The sequence below is a fragment of the Jaculus jaculus genome, chromosome 7, assembly GCF_020740685.1.
Source record: "Jaculus jaculus isolate mJacJac1 chromosome 7, mJacJac1.mat.Y.cur, whole genome shotgun sequence".
NCBI classification, from domain to species: domain Eukaryota; kingdom Metazoa; phylum Chordata; class Mammalia; order Rodentia; family Dipodidae; genus Jaculus; species Jaculus jaculus.
Window position 1 is genome coordinate 20,528,901 of NC_059108.1, and position 22,819 is coordinate 20,551,719.

General features: G+C 44.8%; 1 protein-coding gene across 1 annotated transcript; it reads right to left on the reverse strand.

Moving 5' to 3' along the window:
- Positions 1-1,040: 1,040 nt before the first annotated feature.
- On the reverse strand, positions 1,041-21,217 carry Stoml3 (stomatin like 3). The gene is made up of 7 exons (XM_004660030.2): positions 21,178-21,217; positions 9,633-9,736; positions 9,480-9,552; positions 7,252-7,334; positions 5,357-5,560; positions 2,526-2,660; positions 1,041-1,265 (listed from the first exon to the last, which is right to left on the reverse strand). Exons 1-7 carry the CDS (start codon positions 21,215-21,217, stop codon positions 1,041-1,043), a joined length of 864 nt encoding a protein of 287 aa, XP_004660087.1.
- Positions 21,218-22,819: the final 1,602 nt, after the last annotated feature.

Below are 22,819 nucleotides of genomic sequence, written 5' to 3' on the forward strand. Positions count from 1 at the left end.
AATAAATAAAAATAAATATTTTTTTAAAAATCCCCTAAACCAGACTGAGTCACCTGACGGGATGAAATGCATTCAAGATGGAGAGGAGAGGATCTGAGATTACACTGAGAGAGGCTGAGAAGACATCCAATGTTGACTTCTGGCCTGCACACATGTGCACCCAAATATGCATGTGCACCCATCACGTGCAAGTACACGCAAATGAATGTGCATACACAAATGCAGACACACAACAACTTACTAGATCTCATTTCTCAAAATTGATACCAAAGAAAATGTATGCCTTGGTCATGAAATAACCTTGAATGAAGCAAGTTTTAAAATTCATTCACATTCTATGAGATTTTTATTTGCAATAAGTTATCTGAGCATAGGCGGAGATGACAAACAACTGTTGATCACTCTCGGGACTGCCGACAAAAACATTCTATTCACAGAATGATGCTCCCCAGAGGTTTCCACCAAGCCGCTTATAAGCATGTAAGCAAATACGTTATCCAGAGCTTTCTGCCTCATCCCACTTCTGAAAGAAAGTGGCTGAGAACGGCTAACATGCAGGGCCGCGGGAGCTGAGACCTGACGGGTGCACGTGCTGTGGCCACCACGTCAGTGGCTACTTTATCCTTCACACCTAAAGCCATTGGCCATTGCAATTTTTACTGTGTGTGTGTGGGGGGGGGGGGCTTCATCATGACTAGTTAAGAGCAAGTCATTATTCTGCGATAGTCAATCAAGCACATGGTATTGATACAAGATCTACTCATGCCTCCCATCTGATCTCGAGTGCCTCTTTCACAAGACAGCAGTAATTCTGAAAGTTAGTCACCATCACCTACGGCTTCCTGGCCTCCTGGGAGAAGGGTCCTGACAACTGCTAGATACTCACATACAGTTATGACAAAGCTGATTATGTCGAAGGCAGTGCGCAGCCCTCGTTTTGGTTCTCTGGTTACACGGCGTCTATGCTTGGCCAGCTCGCTCTGGGTTTCCTGTCCTCTACGCAGGCCTTTCTAAGCAGCAGGCCGCTTTGTGGGAAGACGTCAGGCCCTGGCATCGATCTTCTTGTTGTTCTCATAGCTGATGCCACCAATGCCCTCGAGGATGTTCATGGGCAGAGGAAAGACGATGGTGGAATTCTTCTCCGTGGCCACAGTGGCCAAGGTCTGCAGGTAACGCAGCTGGAGGGCTATGGGCGAGTCACTCAGCACCATGGAGGCCGACTTCAGGGACTTGGAAGCATTCATTTCTCCCTCTGCTGCAATGACCTAAAATGACAGAAATGGAAGTTTTCTACTTAAGCCTTTCTTTTTCTGGGCGGATGCTGATGTCTCTCCCCCAGCCCCAACTTTTGTGTTTTCTCTGCTTTTGCTTCTTCAGAAAAGATAAGATTTCCATACCCGATGGAGCTTAGAAAAATTCAAGGAGCTATGCAATGTGGGAAGAGATAGTTTACAAACTGTCAGCCTTTGGATTTCATTTTCAAACACAAAGGCACTGCCATCAAACAAATGAAGACTGGGGCAAGTGCCCTAAGGGACGCTCACGAAGCCCTCTGGGGTTTCACGATCCGCAGCTTGCAGTTTGAGGAAACTCTGAAATTCAAGGGCTCCTTGAGCTGGCTTTTTAATTTTTTTAACAATATAATATATTTCATTCTGTTGCCAGCTTTGTCTCAGCCTTAGAACATCAGAATTACTTCCAGGTCTTTCATCGTTGATGATAAGCAGCAGCAAGATGCTCCTAATGACCGCTGTCCCGTGAAAGTCTTAGCTGCCCAAGAAAAGCCTGGCTGGCATCATGTTTCTGGTGTCAAATGGATGTCCCTGCCCTTGTCAAGTAGATAAAGCACATAGGGTCAGAGAAAAAGAGTCACAGTTTATCCAGACATATATGAAGGTGACAGATCCAACCAATTCCAGGATACACAGGAACCAGGAAGAGTTTACCTTTTCTAATTCTAGCCTGGTTTTTCAAATTATGATGCTCAAAACACATAACAAGGTGGCCACTTCTAAAGCCCCAGCTTTGTTATTCGCTTGACTGGGGCTGAAGTGATTGTTTTTTTGTTTTTTTTTTAAGTCCTCCAACGTTGGTCCATTGCTGCTAATGACCTAGCATGCTCTTGCCCTGGTACCAAGCTTCCTTGGGTACACTAAGCTGCTCATTGTCTCTTCATTCAAGGGGAATTGTCAGAAAAATAAAACTGTGGGGAAAAGGGGGCTGGGAAGATGGCTCAGTGGTTAAAGGCACTTACTAGCAAAACCTGCCTGCCCAAGCTCAATTCCCTCGGCCATACAATTAAGCCAGGTGCAAAAAGTGGCACAAGTGCTTGGCATTCATTTGCTCACACACACACACACATACACACACACACACACACACACACACACACACACACACACATGAATCAATTATTTAAAAACTGTGAATCCCTTTTAGACCAATCATTGAAAACCTGCTTTTCCACCCCAGCTCCGTCCTTGTCCGCCCTGTCCTCCTTCCCTGGGTAGCTCGGTGGCTCTTACCCTGGCTCTGGCTTCCCTCGTTGCCTCAGCCTCAGCCGCCATGGACCTCTGCAGCTGCACAGGAATCCGGACATCTTTGATTTCCACCCGGGCCACGCGGATCCCCCACAGCTCAGTGGCATCATCAAGCAAGGTCTGTTTCCAAATTTAAGAAAAACACAAAAGGCATCGATCAAAGGACAGGTGTAAGCTTCTGGTGTGTTTTGGGAAGCTAATCCTTCAGATACTTCATGATCACTTTTAGGAATTGACGTAAATCTCATGAAGACTTTATGAATTAATCTTGATAGAGCTTGAGCGAGAGATTATAGCTCAGTTGTTAGAAAGCTCATCTAATGTGCATGAAGCCCTGGGCTCCATCCCCAGACTGCATAATACGGCCTATTACTTCAGCACTCGGCAGTGGAGGTAGAATCAGGAGAATGGGGAGTTCAAGGTCAACCTTGGCTCTATAGTGAGATTGAAGCCAGCTAGGATACACAAAACACTGTCTCAAATAAAGAAAAAGTAACTTGATACATCTTTTGTGGGTCTAAAAGAGATATGTCCCTCATAGTCATCCTTAAGGAAGTCTGCAATTTGTCTTTCTAAATCTTCAAAGAGCCTTGATTAGCTCATCACTGATATCAAGCAGACAGCAATGAGAGGCTTCCCCAAGAGAATTTCACTCTGTCCTGGGCCTCCCATTTGTAACTAAAACCCACTTGCTAACCTCTGAGTCTCAGTTTTCTCATGAATGCCTTCTCTGAAAAGTGTCATGTGGTTTGGAGTAATACATGTATCTCTCAGTGTCTAAAAATGTCTCAGAGATTATCATTATTATGATTGGATACTTTTCAAAATATTGTTTGCCTGGCTATCTTTAACGTCTGGCAGATGGGTACTTTTAAACAAGTAGTAAGATGTGCATTTTTTAAGAAAGAGGTTTTTCAAAGCCTGGTGTGGTGGCACACGCCTTAAATCCCAGCACTTGGGAGGCAGAGGTAGGAGAATTGCTATGAGTTCGAGGCCACCCTGAGACAACATAGTGAATTCCAGGTCAGCCTAGGCTAGAGCAAGACCCTACCTTGAAAAATAAGAGAGAGAGAAATATTTTTCAGAACATATTTTTAGGAATTATTTTTTTTTTTACATAGGGTCTCACTCTAGCCCAAACTGACCTGGAATTCACTTGGTCATCTCAGGGTGGCCTTGAACTCACATTGACCCTCCCATCTCTGCCTCCCAAGTGCTGGGATTAAAGGCATGCGCCACCACACCTGGAAGGAATTTTTTTAACAGCAGCCTGAAACAAAATTCATCCTTGTCCTTTATGAAAATGTAAAACCATGAAACACACGCCAGGGCCTTCAGCCACTGTAAATGAACTCCAGACACATTTGCTACCTTGTGCATCTGGCTTATATGGGTCCTGGAAAATTGAACCTGGGTCCTTTGGCTTTGCATGCAAATGCCTTAACTGTTAAGGCAACCCTCGAGCCCAATATTAAAATATTCTTAAGCACTTAAAAATAAAACCATGAAACACACATTACAGATTAATCTGGAGAGAGAGGGGCGAGAATGGCTAGAGAAACAAGGAGTTCAAAACCAGAGGAGCAGAGAACTTTAGCACCAAATGTCCAGTGATACCTTTTCTGACAGTGTCTCTACAGGATTCCAGGAGCCAGTGAGATCTCCTCACAAGAAGACCGGGTGGGGAACATCTGACGTGTTCAACTGTCAGAGTTCAGAGTCCAGGAAGCTCTCGCACAAAGATGGCATTACCCCTTTAAAAGCCTGGCCCACAAGCCAGGCGTGGTGGTGCACACCTTTAATCCCAGCACTAGGGAGGCAGAAGCAGGAGGATCGCCATGAGTTCAAGGCCACCCTGAGACTACATAGTAAATTCCAGGTCAGCCTGGGCTAGAGCAAGACCCTACCTCAAAAAAAAAAAAGCAAACAAACAAAAAAGCCTGGCCTGGGCTAGGTAGATGGCTTAGTGGTTAAGGCACTTATTGACTGTGAAGCCTAAGGACTCAGATTTGACTCCCCAGTACTCACGTAAACCACATGGTGGCACATGCGTCTGGTGTTCATTTGCAGTGGCTTAGAGGACCTGGTGCCCCATTCTCTCTCTCTCTCTTTCAAATAAATAAATAAAACATATATCTGCCTCTTTCTCTATCAATTATTTTCAGAATCCTGTTGCACAACCTCAGAGATTGTACAAGAAGCCAAGTATGACCCAAGGTGAAGTTTCTTCTAACTTGCAGGAAGAGGACTCAGAATCAAAATATTATAAGAAAATACAGAATGTGATTTATACACTAAACTATAAGCTAAAATATGCAAGAAATTAGGTCACATCTTTTATATCCTCAATGGTTATTATTACTAATATGTCTATTAAGACTTGTTAGGGTCTGCTATAAATATTTCTAGGCATTGCCTACTTTTGCTACTTTAAATGAATCCTCTTCGAACTTGTACACTCCACCTAATTTACGAATTAAGGTCTGCAATTTTACAGTAACAAAGCTGAAGATAAATGTGGTTTCTACCCCCTTTGGAAAAGGCCAAGTATACAATGTTCATTCATAATTTTGAATTAGATAAATAAGAAGCACAATTTTCAGAGCTAGCTCTCTTCTCCCATAAAAAAAAAAAATTAAATCTATGTATCTTGGAAGATTGACAAATTAAATCACACTGGGGAAGCTCATCTCTGAGTATGGCTGTCCGTGGCCTTGAGTCCCATGCACGTGCAGGGCTTTGAGCAATGACCGGAGTCATTGACCGTTTCGATGAGTGAATTCAAGGCTCAGGCCACTAGTACTTGGTGTCTTTACCTGGATGCTATGGGCGATCTCTTCTCGCCCAGATAAGATCTGGGACAAGGTCTGTGTCCCCAGGACATTTCTCAGAGTGGTCTGAGCCAGCAGAAACGTAGCTTGATGGACATCGTTGACATTGGCCACTGCTGAGATAGCACTGTAGACTCTGTAGTAGACGACCCCATCCACCTGCGTGGTGACGGAGTCTCTCGTGAGGATCTGTGGAGTAAGAACAGGCGAAATCACAAGAGCGCTGACTTCATGCACTTGACAAAAAGGCAGCCAGCCCAAGGGATTTCCTTCACAGAGGGACGTCATTAACCACAGCTCATGCTACCTGTGACCAAAATCCTGTCCTGGCTTCGGTCTAGCATCATCTTATCATAAAATGCCTGCACCGATTGGGTCCCTAGCCTGTGGCTTAATCGTTGATAAGTCTTACACCCCATAGGCAAAGGCCCCACCATCTTCTCTAATTTCATCATCTTCTACTTCTAAACAACAGCGAACATAGTGTCCATCCCTGTGCCATACTTGGGTTTGGGTTTTACATCAGCCTAAGGGAAGCAGTGCCTCTTATGAAACATAGAGGGCGACAGAGACCGCGTTCTGTATTTAAGTCAAGCAAACCCTAACTTTATGGAGAGGTCACCATCGATGCTGAATAATATGACAAGGTGTTTGTGAACAAGTGAGGTTTCTGGGCCAGGAGGGATGGGTGGGGACCATGGGAACAGAACCTAGAACGGCAGAGGCCCCTCAAAGCCTTTCCAAGGCTCCTATGACTGGGCTGAATTCTGTCAGGAGCCCATCCATCCTCCATGGCTCCTGACAGGACCTGGAGACAGGGTGACTGGGTCCCCATGGCGGTTCCTGTCTTCTCATTGCCTTTGCTCTCTGTCTTCCTAGATATTACTCACATTCTTTTTAAAACAATGTTTTTGTTTATTTTTATTTAATTTGAGAGCGACAAAGAGAAGGAGGCAGAGAAAGAGAGAGAGACAATGGGCACACCCGGGCCTCCAGCCACTGCAAAGGAACTCCAGGTGCACCCGCCACCTTGTACACCTGGCTTACATGGGTCCTAGGGAATCGAGCCTCCAACCGGGGGTCCTTAGGCTTCCCAAGCAAGCGCTTCACCACTAAGCCATCTCTCCAACCCACATTTTTTTTTCCCCCTATATGTCTTTGGTTTTGAGAGGGTGTCATGATTACCAGTACTTGGGTCCCTCTTTTCTAGTACCCAGTTAACTACTTAGGATGGTTCCTGCATCATAGTTCAAGAAGTATGTGAAATCCAGATGCAGGTGAGTTCTGTATATCCTCTGCTCCACCTCGACACTCACTCTGCTTTGTCACACCCAAACACAATGAACACAACAAAAAATAATAATGTTGAAAGCAAAGATGAGGCACCAAGGAAAGCTATTCTACGGAGGCGATAGAGAGTGTGATATCTTAGCCAACCACTGTCTCCATGAGATTCTATTCAGCTCCCTCCTGATGTGGCCCATGTGCCTTTCTAAGCACCTGCTGCTGTGCTCCAGCCCAGCTTCCCCGCCACTTGCAACTCTTCTCTCAGGCATTTCAAGCCTTCCAGTATTTTCAGCCCTCACCCTGGGCTTCATTTATTTTCTTTTGGAAAAAGAAAGTCCACAAGTTTCAGAAACCAGTGAAAGTAATTCATGCACACCTACGGGAAGATACAGTTCATCTTGTTAAAAACAACTGTAAAGTAATTCACGCACACCTACGGGAAGATACAGTTCATCTTGTTAAAAACAACTGTAAAGTAATTCACGCACACCTACGGGAAGATACAGTTCATCTTGTTAAAAACAACTGTAAGAGTTCAATTGCCCGTGAAGATAGAGGTTTTATTTCTGGTAACCCAGCCTTAATCTTTATACCTCTTGTGGAGGAATGTTGCAAGTGACCGTTCGAAGATCAACCTTGACGAACACATCTATACAGGGCAGGACCAGGATCAAACCTTACAGAAAGAGAATGGATTTAGAACTTGGCCTATTCGAAATAACTGCAAAACTAGTCTCCTGGCTACACTGGGCATTGTGTCCTGTGGCTGGATGTGTTCCCTAGATCATCTTCAATATGAACGTTCAACTGGGAAAGATGACTTCCTCCTATCTGTTGGTAACTAAAGAAAACCTACTAAGAAGCTAAAGCTCATTGACATTATTTTTTTTTTAATTTTATTCGTAAAGAACCTAATTCTATCTAAGAATTTAATTTGATATTAATTTAAAAGGATGTTTTTAAAGTTGTTTTCCTTACAGTAAAGGCATGTGACTTCTGTAAACGAGTCTTTGGCCTTGATAATTAGGGACTGGGGACTGTCTCAACTAAGTGCAAAGGGGAAAGTGGGTGGGGGAGGGAAGTACCATAGTTTATTGTCTATAATTGTGGAAGTTGTCAATAAAAAAAGTTATTTTTAAAAAAAAAAAAGAATAATTTGCAATTTGCTAAGGCGGTTAGGCTTTCCATGAGCAGTCTGGTTTGTTTCCCTCCAGTCCTCGCGGCATGCTGAGCTAACTCGGTAGCCCCAGAGATGTGTCTGACGCGGGTTGGTATCCTGGGACATCCAGCAGTGAAATCTTCTGGGAAAACTCATTTAAGAGAAAGATACATATCTCTCTGGAGTTCCTCAAGTTATGGCTGTTCTGCCTCTCTCTGATCCAACCTTATTTTAACTTAAAATCTTTGCACCACCAGATGGGGAACGTGGCTGCGAAGGAGCTGACATGGGGCAGTTGCTCCCCCCCTGGATGCCTCTAGCACTTCTGTGTTGATGCGCTCACATCTGCTCACAGCGATCCCTGTCCTCTTCCTCTTAGGTTCTTTAGGAAATTAGACAAGAAATATTGTTCTGCTTGAAACGGTCAAGGCATAGTCACTGGCTTCTCCGCTGTAAATTTCTCCCCTTTTTTTTTTTTTTCACATAACCAATACCTGAGTGTACATTGTGGCTCATGGTTAAGGAGAATACATAGAGTCTCGCTGTGCGTAAACAGGTTCCTGACCCCAGAGATGTCATAATATGGTTGGGGAGAATAATTTATGGAAAGAAAGCAGAGAAGAATGAGGCAGAAATACAACGAATGGGTGATGCTTTTTATGGGCCTTCTAGGGATGCTTTTGGATAACCATCTATCAGTAGTACCAAAATTCACCAGATTCGGTTGTCATTTTTAATGAGTCAAAATAAATATGGACAATTTCATATGGCCCAGTAAATATACACTGAGAGAAGCTATAAATCAGTATCTCATCACCAGGGCTCTCTATTATCTGTTACCCCTACCCTTGTCCTGAACTCCTTTTCTCTTTTTTAATGTATTTATTTATTTTGGTTTTTTGAGGTAGGGTCTCACTCTGGCCCAGGTTGATCTGCAATCTACTGTGGAGTCTCAGGGTGGCCTTGAGCTCACGGCAATCCTCCTACCTCTGCCTCCGGAGTTCTGGGATTAAAGGTGTGCGCCACCACGCCCAGCTCTGAACTCCTTTTAAATGTGAATGATCTGGGACATTTTTCCTTCTGAGGTTGTAGAGAAAAAAGAAGAAAGCTGGGAAGTTCATCTCTACCTCCAGCCATATGGATAACCATGCATAAGTAATTAAATCTGTGCTGGTCTCTGTTTATTTATTTTCAACACTTGGAGCCTTAACTAAAGGAGTTATACAAAGGCTTCCAGCTCTGGCTATTAATCTACTTGCTTGTCTATTATCCCTTTCGAAAGAGTTAGAGTACCAACCAGCTCCTTGAACCTTCGCTGTGAGTTACCTAATGGTCCACACTGGCCATGTCCTCACTCCTTTTGTTACCTTGACCTGTTCTTGGTGGCCCTGGGAGTAAGTGACATCTAACCAGTGGACCCCATTTGCTGAACCTCTTGGGGGAGGGAGGGAGTGATGAAGTACTTTCCAATTTCTGAACTCTCAAATGGGTGCCTTTGCCACTAATTTGCATGATGGAGCAAACTTTACGTGAGAAACACAAGGACTCTGGCTTCCCGTGGTTTTCTTAGATACACATAGCACCTGGAAAATACTGCTGGTTGGTGGTTCTGGTAGTAGCAAGTGCCCGTGATTTTTGCCAGGGGCAGCCATGGTGGCATACCTGGTCCCTTGGCTTTATCGGCCTGGATGCGTCCCAGTCGGAAGACAACAGCACGTTCGTACTCCTTAATGACCTAGAGATTAAAGAAGAGCATTTAGTCGTGATGGCTTGTGAGCTCAGACGGAGCCCCTCATCCACTGCCCAGGGAGGTACCTTCAAGCACATCCATATGGAGATGGGGAAGGTGAGGAGCAACAGCAGGAAGGAGAAGGACAGCAGAATCCAACCGCACACCCCCAGCCGGGTCTTGTGGATGCCTGGAAGTGAGAAAGAAACAGGCCTGTGACTGAGGTGGTTCGTTGCAGAGCCACCCAGATGCACAGGTGACAAAACTGTGCAGACAACTGGGCAAGCGTGATGGGCCGATGACTGGATACACACATGTACACACACACACATGCACTGACACATATACACACATATAGTGTTTTCCAAGTTCTGAGAAATTCCATTTGATCTGATTCTTCCAAGATGTGATATCAACAGTGATAATTATCATCATGTCACATCAAATAATGTTTCTCAGAATGTGACCCAGGAACTTCCCACACCAGAACCATCAGATTCTTGGGTCCCTTTAGCTCTCGAGACAATATTCAAAACAATCCCAAGGTAGGTAGCTCTGTGCCATTCCTGCAGTGGACACACGTGTGCACACATGCACCTGCACATATAAAAACATGCACACATACACACACACATTAAAAAGGCACTGTGCATTCTCAGTAGATTACTACTTCCTTTGTTAGTGCTTGTTTCAATATTAAGAATGCAGCTTGTGGAGCCGGGTGTGGTGGCCATCGCCTTTAATCCCATCCCTTGGGAGGCTGAGGCAAGAGTATCCCCACAAGTTTGAGGCCAGCGTGGGGCTACCGAGTGACATCCTGCCTTGTCAAAGCAACAAGCATTTCAATAAGATAAAAATAGAGTGAAAAATAATCAAAAACACAAGACTGGAGTGCTGGCTCAGCAGCTGAAGGCACTTGCTTGCAAAGCCTAACAGCTCAAGTTCAATTCCCCAGCCACCCACATAAAGCCAGCTGCACAAAATGGTGCATTTGTCTAGAGTGTCTTTGCAAGGGTAGGAGGCTCTGGTGCACCCATACTCACGCACATGCTCTCTCTCTCAAATTATATATATATATATTTTTTTTTTTGATTTTTTGAGGTAGGGTCTCACTTTAGCCCAGGTTGGCCCAGGGTGACCTGGAATTCACTATGGAGTCTCTCAGGATGGCCTCAAACTCACAGTGATCCTCTTACCTCTGCCTCCCAAGTGCTGGGATTAAAGGCATGTGCAATCATGCCCAGCAAATTTTTTTTAGCACAAGATTTAGGGCTGGGGAGATTGTCCAGTGGTTAAGGTGCTTGCCTAAAAAGCATAACAATCTCGGTTTGATTCCCTAGCACCCACCCCACATAAAGCCAGATGCACAAAGTGGCACATGCATCTGGAGTTTGTTTGCAGCAGCTGGAGGCCCTGTTGCACCCATTCTCTCTCTTTGCCTAAAAATCACAAGACTTAAGTTCACCTGACACCCCTTTTCTCAGTTCTACTTTTTACCTAGAGAATTAACATAGTTATCATCAATTTGTATACATGTTTATAGGCCAAATCTTATGTATTTGCCTTTTTGTTGTTTGGTCAGTTTTACTTACTAGCCATACTGTGGCAATATTGTGCCTGTTTTCTGAGCCATTCTCCTGTAGAATGACATTAAAGTTGTTGCAAGTTTTGCCTTCAAAGTAGCGTGCAGTAAACTGCTTGTATGAGCCTGGCTGGCATGTGTACTTTCCTGGAATCTTGGGGAAAAAGTGCTAAGAGGCCAACATGGTTCCCTCACCTTTGCTTCCTTCCTGGAGAACTGCAATATTTGGTGTGTGATGCCTTGGGGTGTTCTGGGGCTGCCGTGTCACCAGGCTGCTATGACGACTCCAACAGCGACGCTTAATGCTCCAAGACAAGCCCTAGACATGTTCAAAGCAGCCTCAGCCTTCTCACCAGGCTGCAGAAGTGAATTTGTCACAGAGAAAACTGCCTTAACCCGCAGGTACACCTCTGGTGTCCCGCCGGGCCTTTCCACCATTACATGCACGCAGGAGGCTGAAGTCAGTGGGATGGTTAGCACACTTAGAGAAAAGAGATGGGGATGTGATTAAGCTTCCAAGAGGTACCCCTGAGAACTCGAATCACCAGTGCTCCTTTGGAGAACTATGGGAGCCTGCAGGGGTCAGCTGCTGCCTAAAATGAGGCCAGGGGCCAAAGCGTCAGCTCCCCTGTGGGCTCCCAGCTCAGCCTGCGGAGCCTTCATAGCACTGCGGCAAAGACCAGGAAGCCGGCCTTGGGCTTAAAAAGGAGCAGCTCTGCAGGCAACCTCTCCTTTTGAGAGCTCCTTCCACAGCTAAAGCCAGAATGGTGCATGTGGAGATTGCATTTGAGGACTCAGTTCTGACTGAAAGGAAATGAATGGTCTTTCCTTGCCATTTCTTTATGGGAGACAGGGCCTCATTATGTAGCCTAGGTTACGCTCACACCTATAGCCCTGCCTTCTGGGATAACAGGCATGCTCCATCATGCCTGACTTAAAGATAATATACCATTATTGTTGCTTGTTTTTGTATGTTATGTTATGTTATGTTATGTTATGTTATGTTATGTTATGTTATGTTATGTTGTTATGTTGTTGTGTTGTTGTGCTTTGTTTTTGTTTTAGTCTCACGTGGCTCAGGCTGGCCCGAAGCTCACAATTTAGCTGAAGCTGATCTTGGTACTCAGATGCCTACCTTTCCCACGTGCTGGGATTACAGGCATGGGCAGTTATTCCTGGTTTTATTTGGTGCTAGGGATTGAATCCACCCACTGAGCCACATCCTCAGCACTAGAAAATGCTTTTGCTACTTACAAAAGACCTTCAGAAATTTCCATTCTAGCTAGAAATGAATTATAATGCCTTCATTTTAATCCACTGGAGGCTCTTGCCAGAGCCTTCTCTCAAGTCTGAGGAACGGTGGAAGTAAAGATTAAGCCCTGGCATATCTAATCATCTATTTCATTCAAATGCACAGATGTGTATCTTTGGTGAACTACTGTTGCATGAATATAAAACTATCATTATCTTTTACTTCCTGGTAGAGGACAACAACAAACAGTCCTGAAGCTCTCATTTATTCCAGCAAACAATACAGCATTCACATTCTAGGCATTGTGCAACAGCTGAAGACTCAAAGTACAGTAAGATGTGGGACTTGCCATTCAAGCCCAGGAAGGGAAAGAGAAAATGGGAACAAGGGTCAAGATCAGTTCTCTGCTGTACTTGAATCTAGAAATTCTGCAGCTGGCACAGTGGGGGGATACACCCCCACCTGTGTGTGTGCTGGGGGAGGGGCTTGTACATGTGGCAGTGTGGGAGGGTGAGGGTGATAGCAAAGAACAGAAGAATGTTTAGTTATGCCTTCTTTCCAGTCTGCAATGGAAAAGGAAGAGCCAAGGCACAGGGACTCCCCAGGAACTTCAGTGGAAGACCTTGGAGGCCACCATGATTAAGCTTTCAGTTTATAGGTAGCGCTCCCTGGTGGTTACTGTCACCACCACACTAATCTCTCTTCACATAAAGTAGCATGAGTTCCACAAGCTACCGGCAGGCTGGGGTGAAACCAAACTTCACTACCAGAAGGAGGCCTCTGGGCATTGTCTCCGGCTTAGATATGGCCTTTGGCAACAGGGAGATGCTCACTAGTTAGATCTTATGTAAACATTCAAGGCAAGATTGGGCACTTGCTTGAAGACAGAGAGTAGGCAAGAATCTCACAGATCTCTAACACCACTTAGACATCAGAAAAGGAAACGAATTGCAGTAAATAACAGAGACTTGGTGGCCTGTTGCTTATTTCCCAACTTTGGTTTCATGAGCAGTCACTTAGTAGCAAAAAAATAAATAAAACTATATCGGTATTATTACAAAATAAAATGTTGTACTTTACATATCAGAAGAAAAGGAACATGAAAGTTTAAATAAGAATGGGATACTAATACAAAGTTACAGAATAGCAAACATCTAAGACTGACATTACAGGATATTAGCAAGGCTACAAAGCAAGGAGAGCCCTCAGGTGTGCTGTTGAAAGTGTCAACTGCTATGTTTACTCCTTAGAAGTACCTGCCTAATGTAATCACACATTCACATTATTACTCAATGTTCAACTAGTGATACCTGAGAGAAAAGAGTGTTGATGGCAGTACAACACATGTTCAAGAGGTTCGTTGTAATTTTAGTCATAAAAATGTCAAGTAATAAAGAGTGACCCAAATCCAACATTAAGATGGGTAAATTGTGGCATAGCCGTGTAAAAAAACATTACTCAAAAAAAAAAAAAAAAAGATAAATCAATCACTGCTACAAGCAGAATATAGATGAATCCTACAAAAAGATATTGGGTAAAATAAGCCAGACACAGGACTACACAGTATTTTATTTCCTATGTAACATCTGAATTGTTCAATAACAACAAACTACTGTGAACTGTGATTAAAGTCTTAGATATAGCTATTTCTGAAAAGTAGAATTATTGGTGCTTGGGGTATTAACTAGGAATGAGTAGGAAGGAGCTTTTTGTGTACTGGGTGTGTTGATTCCATAGACTTACACATATTGAACCTACAAAATAAATAAAGACCAACCAAACAGAAAGAGCAAGGCTCCTTTCCCAGAGCTGCTGTATCAGGAGGTTTATCATGTCACATGCACACACTCACAGGCAGACCGAAGAGTAAGAAGGCTTGGAGCAGAAAGTAAGGAAGGCTGTGGTGTACCCTGATGGGGACTGTGGACTTGGGGATCTGGGGCTGGGCTAGCCACTGTGGGCATCGTGGAAGCCTGGTCAGGCCCACTTCTAGGTTTCTCTCTGTGTTGCTTAAATTGGAGGCAGGGTCACAACTGAGGGATGCTGTGACCACATTCTGGTCTTTGGTTCTTATAGAAGATGTTGTTTAACTTCCCAGGTTGTCACTGGGAATAGCAGTCTGGCCTCCTTCAAGCCTTAGAGTAGGTTGTTTTCTTAGGACATTTATTACATGCAATGGGCTCTTGACTGTAGGTGATGAGAGTTCTGTGTTTATAGACAGTCTGGACATTGCCCCTCTATATCTTCAGCCTCTCAAGCTAAACACTTAGGTCTCGTACACCCTCTGCTGTTTCAGGCCATACTTTGATAAATAATTCAAATAAAGATGGGAACACATAAAATTGGGTTAGTTCTGAGGGTGCAAAATTAAACAGTGGTTCTACCTGCTCAGAAAGAAGAAAGTAAAATCAGAATAGCCCATGGTCAGATGGGAAATAAGAGCAGAGATGAAAAGTTCAGGGCCCTCCTCCACCTCAAAGCCGGAGACACCTCAGCACCCTCTTTTAATTATTATTATTTTTTTTTATTTGAGAGCGACAGACACAGAGAGAAAGACAGATAGAGGTAGAGAGAGAGAGAATGGGCGTGCCAGGGCTTCCAGCCTCTGCAAATGAACTCCAGATGCGTGCGCCCCCTTGTGCATCTGGCTAACGTGGGACCTGGAGAACCGAGCCTCGAACCGGGGTCCTTAGGCTTCACAGGCAAGCGCTTAACCTCTAAGCCATCTCTCCAGCCCTCAGCACCCTCTTAACATGCTCTTGCAAGAGCTTGCTCCTCTACAGCACGATGGACATGAGGATGGCTAGCTGGGAGAAGTTACCAGAGTGACACGTGGAAAGGACCCGCGAGCTCCACAGTGAGGTCCTCTAGCCACCCTGTCCTAGGTTTTCCTTGTGGTGAACTTTGACCAAGACAATCTCAGGACCCCGCCCCCACCCAATGGCTGACTCAGCTTCCTCCGGGCTCCAGGCTCCTGGTCACATTTTTCTTAGAAAATTGGCCACTGGGAATTCTTCTTGTGTTCTTTGAGATTGAAATCTTTAAAAAAAAAAAAAAAATCTTCCTGATTTTCCAACCTCAGGCTATCTTTCTCAAGGACTTGGGAAATATCGCTGGAATATAAATGTCAACCCTCTCTCTGGGTTTTGAGCTAAGTAGGAGACTAACTTCTGCGGGTCTCCTTCTTTTCACAAGCATCCAGGTCGTACATTACCAACACATCCGGAACTAGACACTAGGACAACACGCCCAGGGACTCTCCAGCCTTGAAAATCTCTACCACTCTTCGCACTAACCTGAGGGTCCCAGAGCTCGCTGCTCGTGGCCCACTGCTCTCTACTGCCACTGGCTATGTCAACCCTGGGACTCAGTGTACATCCTGTGTGGCAATTGAGGATACCTCTGGGCTAAGAAGAGGGGAGGTACCTCCCCTCAACCCTTACCTCTGCACGTCACCCCAAGGCCCCTCCTCTACAAAGCAGTTTCTCTCTTCTCCATAAAACCCTGTCCCTCGGGCTGGAGAGATGGCTTAGCAGTTAAGTGCTTGACTGTGAAGCCTAAGGACCCAGGCTGGAGGCTTCCTTCCCCAGGACCCACGTTAGCCAGATGCACAAGGGGGCACATGTGTCTGGAGTTCGTTTGCAATGGCTGGAGGCCCTGGCACACCAATTCTCTCTCTCTCTCTCTCTCTCTCTCTCTCAAATAAATAAAATAAATAAATAATAAAAAAGTTTTTCAAATTCTTGTGCTCTTGAGTTCATTAGGAAACTTACAAAAAAAAGAAACTGTCCGTCTTGACCCTCTATTGCAAACTCCAAACCAGAACCTAACATGACCCATACTCAGTTCTGGCTTCTTTCCTTGAATAAAGTCTTCCTTGCTTGCTTGCTGATCTACATTCATGCAGGCTTTCCTTTGACAATTTGTATTATTCTCTTTTACTGAACAGGCCTTTTTGTTTGTTTGTTTTAAGGAAACAATTATTTTATTGAGCTACAACTCAAGTACAATAAACTCACTCTCTGAAGTTGTCTAATTGTCAGTGGGTGTTAGCACATCCCATTAGCAGTACATAGAGCCAGCCTGCGTCCCCTTCCTCATTCTCCACTTTCCCCAGACATTGCCATTCCTGACCCACATTCTTTCTCTATGGATAGTGGCTCTTCTACATAAGCAGGAAATACTTTTCAGTGAGCTGCAGTGACACCTTTAGGACCCCGCGGATTTTTACCTACCAAGGCAAAATCTGGCCACAGACTTTGCCAGCTCTTTCAGAGAACCTTTGACTTTTAGGGATGAAGGACAAAAATCTTAGAAAAGAGTATAGTGTCGGGGCACATACCTATAAACCTAGTCCCTTGGACACTGAGACAAGAGAATCGTGAGTTCAAGTCCAGCCTGGGTTAGATCGCATCACCCCATCTCAAAAGCTCCTTCAACTTCAGAGCTGGGTGAAGCTGAGCGCTGTGAGGGCCCCTCCTCAGGGTACCTGCCCCTCACAGCCGGCCCAGCAGACCAACCTGCTGCTCAGAGGACAGGCTGGGCATACAGGATGTGCAGTGCCATCAGTTCTCAGTAGCTGGGCTTTGGATTACAGGATGAGTGATCCAGACGTGGGAGCCAAGCCAAGTGCTAACATGTTCACACAGAGCCAGCCCCACTTCTGACCCGACCCTCGCCCTCACGCTCCTCCGCAGACCCCCACTCTGGAGTCAGCTCAGACATCGCCTTTTCTAGAACAAGGTTTCTGTAAATCTCACCCCCACCCTCTCGCTGCTCCTCTCCTCTCATAGCACTGCGGGTCTTCCTGCATATGTTCACCACTTTGAAAGGAGGAGTTTTGTTTGTGTCTCCCTCCTGATCCACAGTGGGAGGCAAATGAATGGGTGAAGGGCTCCCTGCACCCCGCTGTGAGGCTTCAGAGTGAGGCTGCGCCACGGGATGGGTCTGTGTGTGGAAGTTCTGGAGATAATGATCTGTCAGAAGAGACTCTGTTTTCTCTCAAGAGACTTAATTAGCCTGAGAACCGCAAGCACTTGCATTTTCTCCTGCACACTTCTGCCTTACTGTATGCTCATCCCCACATCATTAGAAAGAAAGAGAAAACCTGTCCTTGCGTCACTCACCTCTGTCCCCTGGGCTCCCGCACGTCCAGTCCCTTGTCTGAAATAACAGCGCTACCAACAACAGGCCCAGATGCTTTGTCCCTAAGATGGATTTCCACACATCCCATGATAGTGTCATGTACACATGCCATTGGTAAATATAATACACCCTTCCAGTACAATAGACGGCTAAGTAAGTGAACCATGGTACATACACACAATATTGTATTATAAACAGATCTTATATCTATCTTTCTATGTATGTATGTATGTATGTATATATGTATCTATCTATCTATCTATCTATCTATCTATCTATCTATCTATCTATCTATCTATCTATCCATCTACCTACCTACCTATCTGTCTACCTACCTACCTACCTACATTTTGTATCATCTGCCTATCCATTTACTCACTCAGTTTTGGGCCTCAGGTATCCTAGGGATCCTGGAACTCACTATGTAGCCAAGGATGACCTTGATCTTCTGGTCTTTGTGCTTCCATGTCCCAAGAACTGAGATAAGAGGTGTGTGTCCCCACGCCAATTTTATGTGGTACAGCATGAATTTAAGAGAAAAATGAAAGTAGTGGGGTACAAAATTATATGGCCAGTAGGATCCCAATTAGTACAAAGATATGTACAGAATGAATTGTGGAAGAAAACTAAGATATGGACAATATTTCTGAGTGGTGGAAATATACTGTTTCTGTTTTCTTAATTTTGTATATATTTATATTCTTACAAAGAAAAATTTAAATCAAAAACTCATGTCCTATGAAAAACATCTTTCCCTCTGACCACTAACTCAGTATTTGCCTCCTATTTTGGTAAGAACAGAACTTCAGCAACTTCCTGGTTCTCTGTAGAGAATCAAGGACTTTGAACATCAAACATAAAATCTAATGTAAAAGCCCTTTGGGTAAACATTATCTTTCATTCATCTTCCTTCCTATCTTTTCCTCTGAAATAGATGCATAGCTTATATCAAAGAACATGTTTCAGGAAAGGGCAAGCTTGCTGAAAAGAAATACAGTGCTGCTCAAAGTGTGGCCTTAGCCCAGCAACCTCAGCAGCTCCTGGGAGCTAGCTAGCTTGATGCAAAATCTCAAACCCAGCCACAGCCGGAACGCCGGGATTTGGCGGCATTGGGGGAGCGGCCAGGCATAGAGAGACACAAAGAAACACAAAGAAGCGTGGTTTCTAACAAGCTCTCCCAAGACCATGCTTTTTCAATGGGCTGCTGAGAGGAACAGAAAGACTTAGGCACCTGGATTCCAGTTCTTATCTCTTTAGGAAAAAAGAAAGGCAAGGCAAAATGGCAACAGCTCATCAATAGTGGAATGTTAGCAACAGTTTAGCAACTGGCTTTCTGGGGATGGTAGTGCCCTAATATATAGAGTTGTCATTGTGTAAATATTGTCGCCCCTCCACCTGGTGACTCTAATGTACCCTGTGACGCTTGAGCTGGCTATGGACACAAATGGCTTTCAGAAGCCAGCCGCACCCAGCGTAAGCGTAAGAGTCCTGCTCAAGTGATAACAAGGACTCAGATGCCTAATTCCCTCACCATTGGCAAGGGAGGAGCTCTGAACTGCTGGAAGGACGTTGTCTCTTCTTAATGTATCTCAGCGACAGGAGGCCAGGGGCAAACGGATTCTCCCAGTCTCAGATGACGCTCCGTGTTTTTCCTCATACATGGCCCAAAACACAGGCACTCAGACACTATGCAATACAAGCCCCGATTCTGTTTGCTCTACATCAGTACAAGTTTGTCATTAAGCTAAAAAAATAAAAATAAAAATAAAAGTGGGCTGGAGAGATGGCTTAGCAGTTAAGCGCTTGCCTGTGAAGCCTAAGGACCACGGTTCGAGGCTCGATTCCCCAGGACCCACGTTAGCCAGATGCACAAGGGGGCGCAAGCATCTGGAGTTCATTTACAGTGGCTGGAGGCCCTGTCTCGCCCATTTTCTCTCTCTCTCTATCTGCCTCTTTCTCTCGCTGTCTGTTGCTCTCAAATAAGTAAATAAAAATAAATGAAAAAAAATAAAAAAAATAATTGAGCGCTTTCACAGACCTCACTGATGAGGCAGATTCAATCATTCTATTGTTGCTGGGCTTGAGAGGAATGGAGTCTCTCAAGCAGGTAGCTCTAGAGCTTGTCTTGTGACTCACAAAGAATTGACAAGTACAGTCATGGCAGAATGGCAAGTTCGGCAAGCTTATTTTAGGAAAGGAAGTGAAGGAGAACGCTCCACTCTGTGTGTGTGTGTGTGTGTGTGTAGGGGTGCTAAGCAGGTAATTATCCCGGTGACTTGGATCAGGGTTTCTTGGGGGTGTAAACTAGGTATCAAGTTTGGGTGAGCTCTACTGGTTCAGTTTAAATGTGTATAGAGGACCTTGATGGGTTGGGGTGTCCCGGAGAAGAATACAGATTCAGAATGAGCCTGCCACAGGGGGAAAAGTAAGCTGTGAAAAATTCCTAGAAAGAGGAAGAATCAGGAAACCATCCCCATCACAATCTGGATGAGTGAGGGGTTTGGTCCAACTGTAGCTGCCTTCTAGTCTTGGCAGGGTAGGATGACATCTATGCTCTTTGGGGCCAGTGTCCCTACCTATCTACCTACAAAAGAAAGCGACCATGCTCTTAATCTCTTCCACTATCTGTCCAGCTGTTGTCTTACCTTGTTAAAATGGAAACCAAAATATCTCATGGAACTGCTTGTTTAAAAAGATGAGGCCTGGCATGGCAACGCACCTGTGACCTGAACACCAGGGAGGCTAAAGCAGGAGGGTCGTGAGTTCAAGGCCCACCTGGGCTATACTGTTTAAACTGAAGTCCCAAGACAAAAGCCGCAGCCATGATAAAGATTCTGTGTCTGAGTGACTAGGACTTCATGATCGTGGACAGATGAATGTTGGTGAATGGTGATTAAACCCTTGAAGGACAGCCACCTCATTGCCGAACTGTCCTTGGGACTACCAGGCAAAATCTGTTAAAACGAATGAACTCAACTTCCTGCTCTTCTGAAACCTACCTCCATGATGTTCCCAAAAATGCATGTGGAAAAGGTCTTGATGTAGAGCTTTGTTTTGTCCTGTTACTAGAAAAACTTCATGAATCCATTTCCATGTTGGAACATGGTATTTGGAGTAACCTGAATCTGTGTTCCCAGGTCATAGTCACTAATTTCTCTCAAGAATAAGCTCTCTCTCTCTCTTTCTCTCTTACTCTCTTTGAGGTTGTACAGCAATAACAGTTAGACCCTGTCTCATAAAACAAAAAGAAAGATAAGCAAACCCAACAACAACAACAAAATAAAGGTAAGAAGAAAAAAAAAGACCAAAGATTCCCTTGCAAAGAGCTGACAGTTGTATTTCCAGGGGATTTTCACTGCTTCCAGCAGGTTGGTAATACCAAGATCCTTCAAGATAAAATACCTCAACATAAAAAAGTGAGACCGAAGTCAGTTTCTCCTCCCTCTCCTCTGTTTTCCTTTGGAGACAAGGTCTTGTTAGGTAGTCCAGGCGGGCCTTGAACTCATGGCAATTCACCTGTTTTGGTCTCCCACGCGCTGTGGTGCTAGGTAGGAGCCACACACCCAGCCAGAACTGACTCCAGTAAGCTTACTTCTGGGGTGCTTTGCTTAGAGAACGTGCGACAAGCTTCAGACAGGAGAAGGGAACTCACCCACTAAAGTGTTCTTTTCCAGCTTCTCGGGTGAATCCATCGCATCCTTGAGAAGCTCCTAAACCTGGCACGTGTTTCCTGGGTTGGGAGCCAAGGTTGGCTGCAGGCAGCAACTAACGGAGCCAAGTGTGGAGGGACTGAGGGAAGACAGAGGCTCGTCGGCTTCCCCATATGCCCTGAGGAATCGTTGCCCTGGTGAAGAATGTCTGCAAACACAAACAGCGTCTTTCCTGACCTCACAGCCTCACTGTGACTCCTTCTAAGTAATACTATCCAGAACTGTTTTGTTGACTTATTGTAACACATTTCTACACACTTTGTGTCACTGGCTCAGCACAAGGAGGCGATACACCAAGTGGTATAGCTGTGCTTATGTCTCATAACAGCAAAAGTAATCTGATTCATCAAACACTCCACAGTGAGAAGTCTTTCAATACTTGAATTCCCAGAGCCTGGGGAGATGGCTCAGTGCTTAAAGGTGCTCGCTTGTGCAAAGTCTGCTGGACCCAGTTTGATTCCCCAGGACCCACAAAAAGCCAGATGCACAAAGTGCAAATTGTGTCTGCAGTTTGTTTGCAGTGGCAGGAGGCCTTGGTGCACCCATGTTCTCTCCCTCTCTTTCAAGTAAATAAATAACAATAGTAGCAACAACAACAACAACAAAATACCCCAAACTCAAATCCAATCATGTCATCACATTGATGATAACCCGACTGCTCATTGTTGGGACAATTAAGACTAATGTCCCCGGTGTCTTAGGTGACAACGAATGTTTTAAATGTCCCAGGAGACTACTGGATAACTCCTCCAGCCCCCTCACATGGTCGTACCCTCACTTGCCTTCTCAGCCCCGCCACAGACTTTTGTTGTTGTTTTTAGATGGGGTCTGGTCCTGTTCTAACCCAGGCTAGCCTGAAATTCACTAGGTAGTCCCGGCTGGCTTTGAACCAGCAATCATCCTGCGTCAGCTCACAAGTGCTGGGATAACAGGCATGAACAGTCAGAGCCAGCTCCCTCAGCTTTATGGACCCTTTTGCCCCAGAGCCTTGGTATACTACTATGAGCGTAAATATGTGTCTTTTATCTGCTTTTCCCTCTAGGCCAGCCAGTTCTGGTCTGCCACCTGTTTGCTTTTCTTTATTTAAGCCATGATTGGACACGACCATGTTTATTCCCTTCTGCATCATCTATGGCTAATTTTGCAGTACGCCTGCAGAACTAAAAAGTTGTTACAGAGCCTGTGTGGCCTGTAGAGCCTTAAGTATCTATTGTCCCTTTGCAGAAAAGTCATGCTGGTCCCTGCCTCACACTGTAAATTCCATGAGGGGAGAGACTGGGTCTGCAGCACTCGGAGCAGAGCAGGCACAGAGCTGATGTCCCACATCAAATGCAATGGCAACATCCCGTAAATGGCAAAGTTCCTTCTCAATGCTAGAACCTCAGCTTCCTGGCCCAGGATTCCTTCTCTTATCACACCTCTGGAGTCAGTATTCCAGATAGTATCACCAATACTGAAAACTGCTCTCTTTCACCATTATCCCAAATATATATATATACATATATATACATATATTGTCTATGTGAAAACAAAATACAAGGGCTGGAGAGATGGCTTAGTAGTTAAGGCACTTACCTACAAAGC

Excerpts from the sequence above, each read along its gene's own strand:
- Stoml3 (XM_004660030.2), bottom strand. The coding sequence starts at position 21,217 with ATGGATTCACCCGAGAAGCTGGAAAAGAACACTTTAGTGG. Across the intron at positions 2,661-5,356 it reads AGATCGCCCATAGCATCCAG|ACCTTGCTTGATGATGCCAC; the intron begins GTAAAGACACCA and ends ATTTGGAAACAG. Across the intron at positions 1,266-2,525 it reads CGAGGGAAGCCAGAGCCAGG|GTCATTGCAGCAGAGGGAGA; the intron begins GTAAGAGCCACC and ends CTGTCATTTTAG.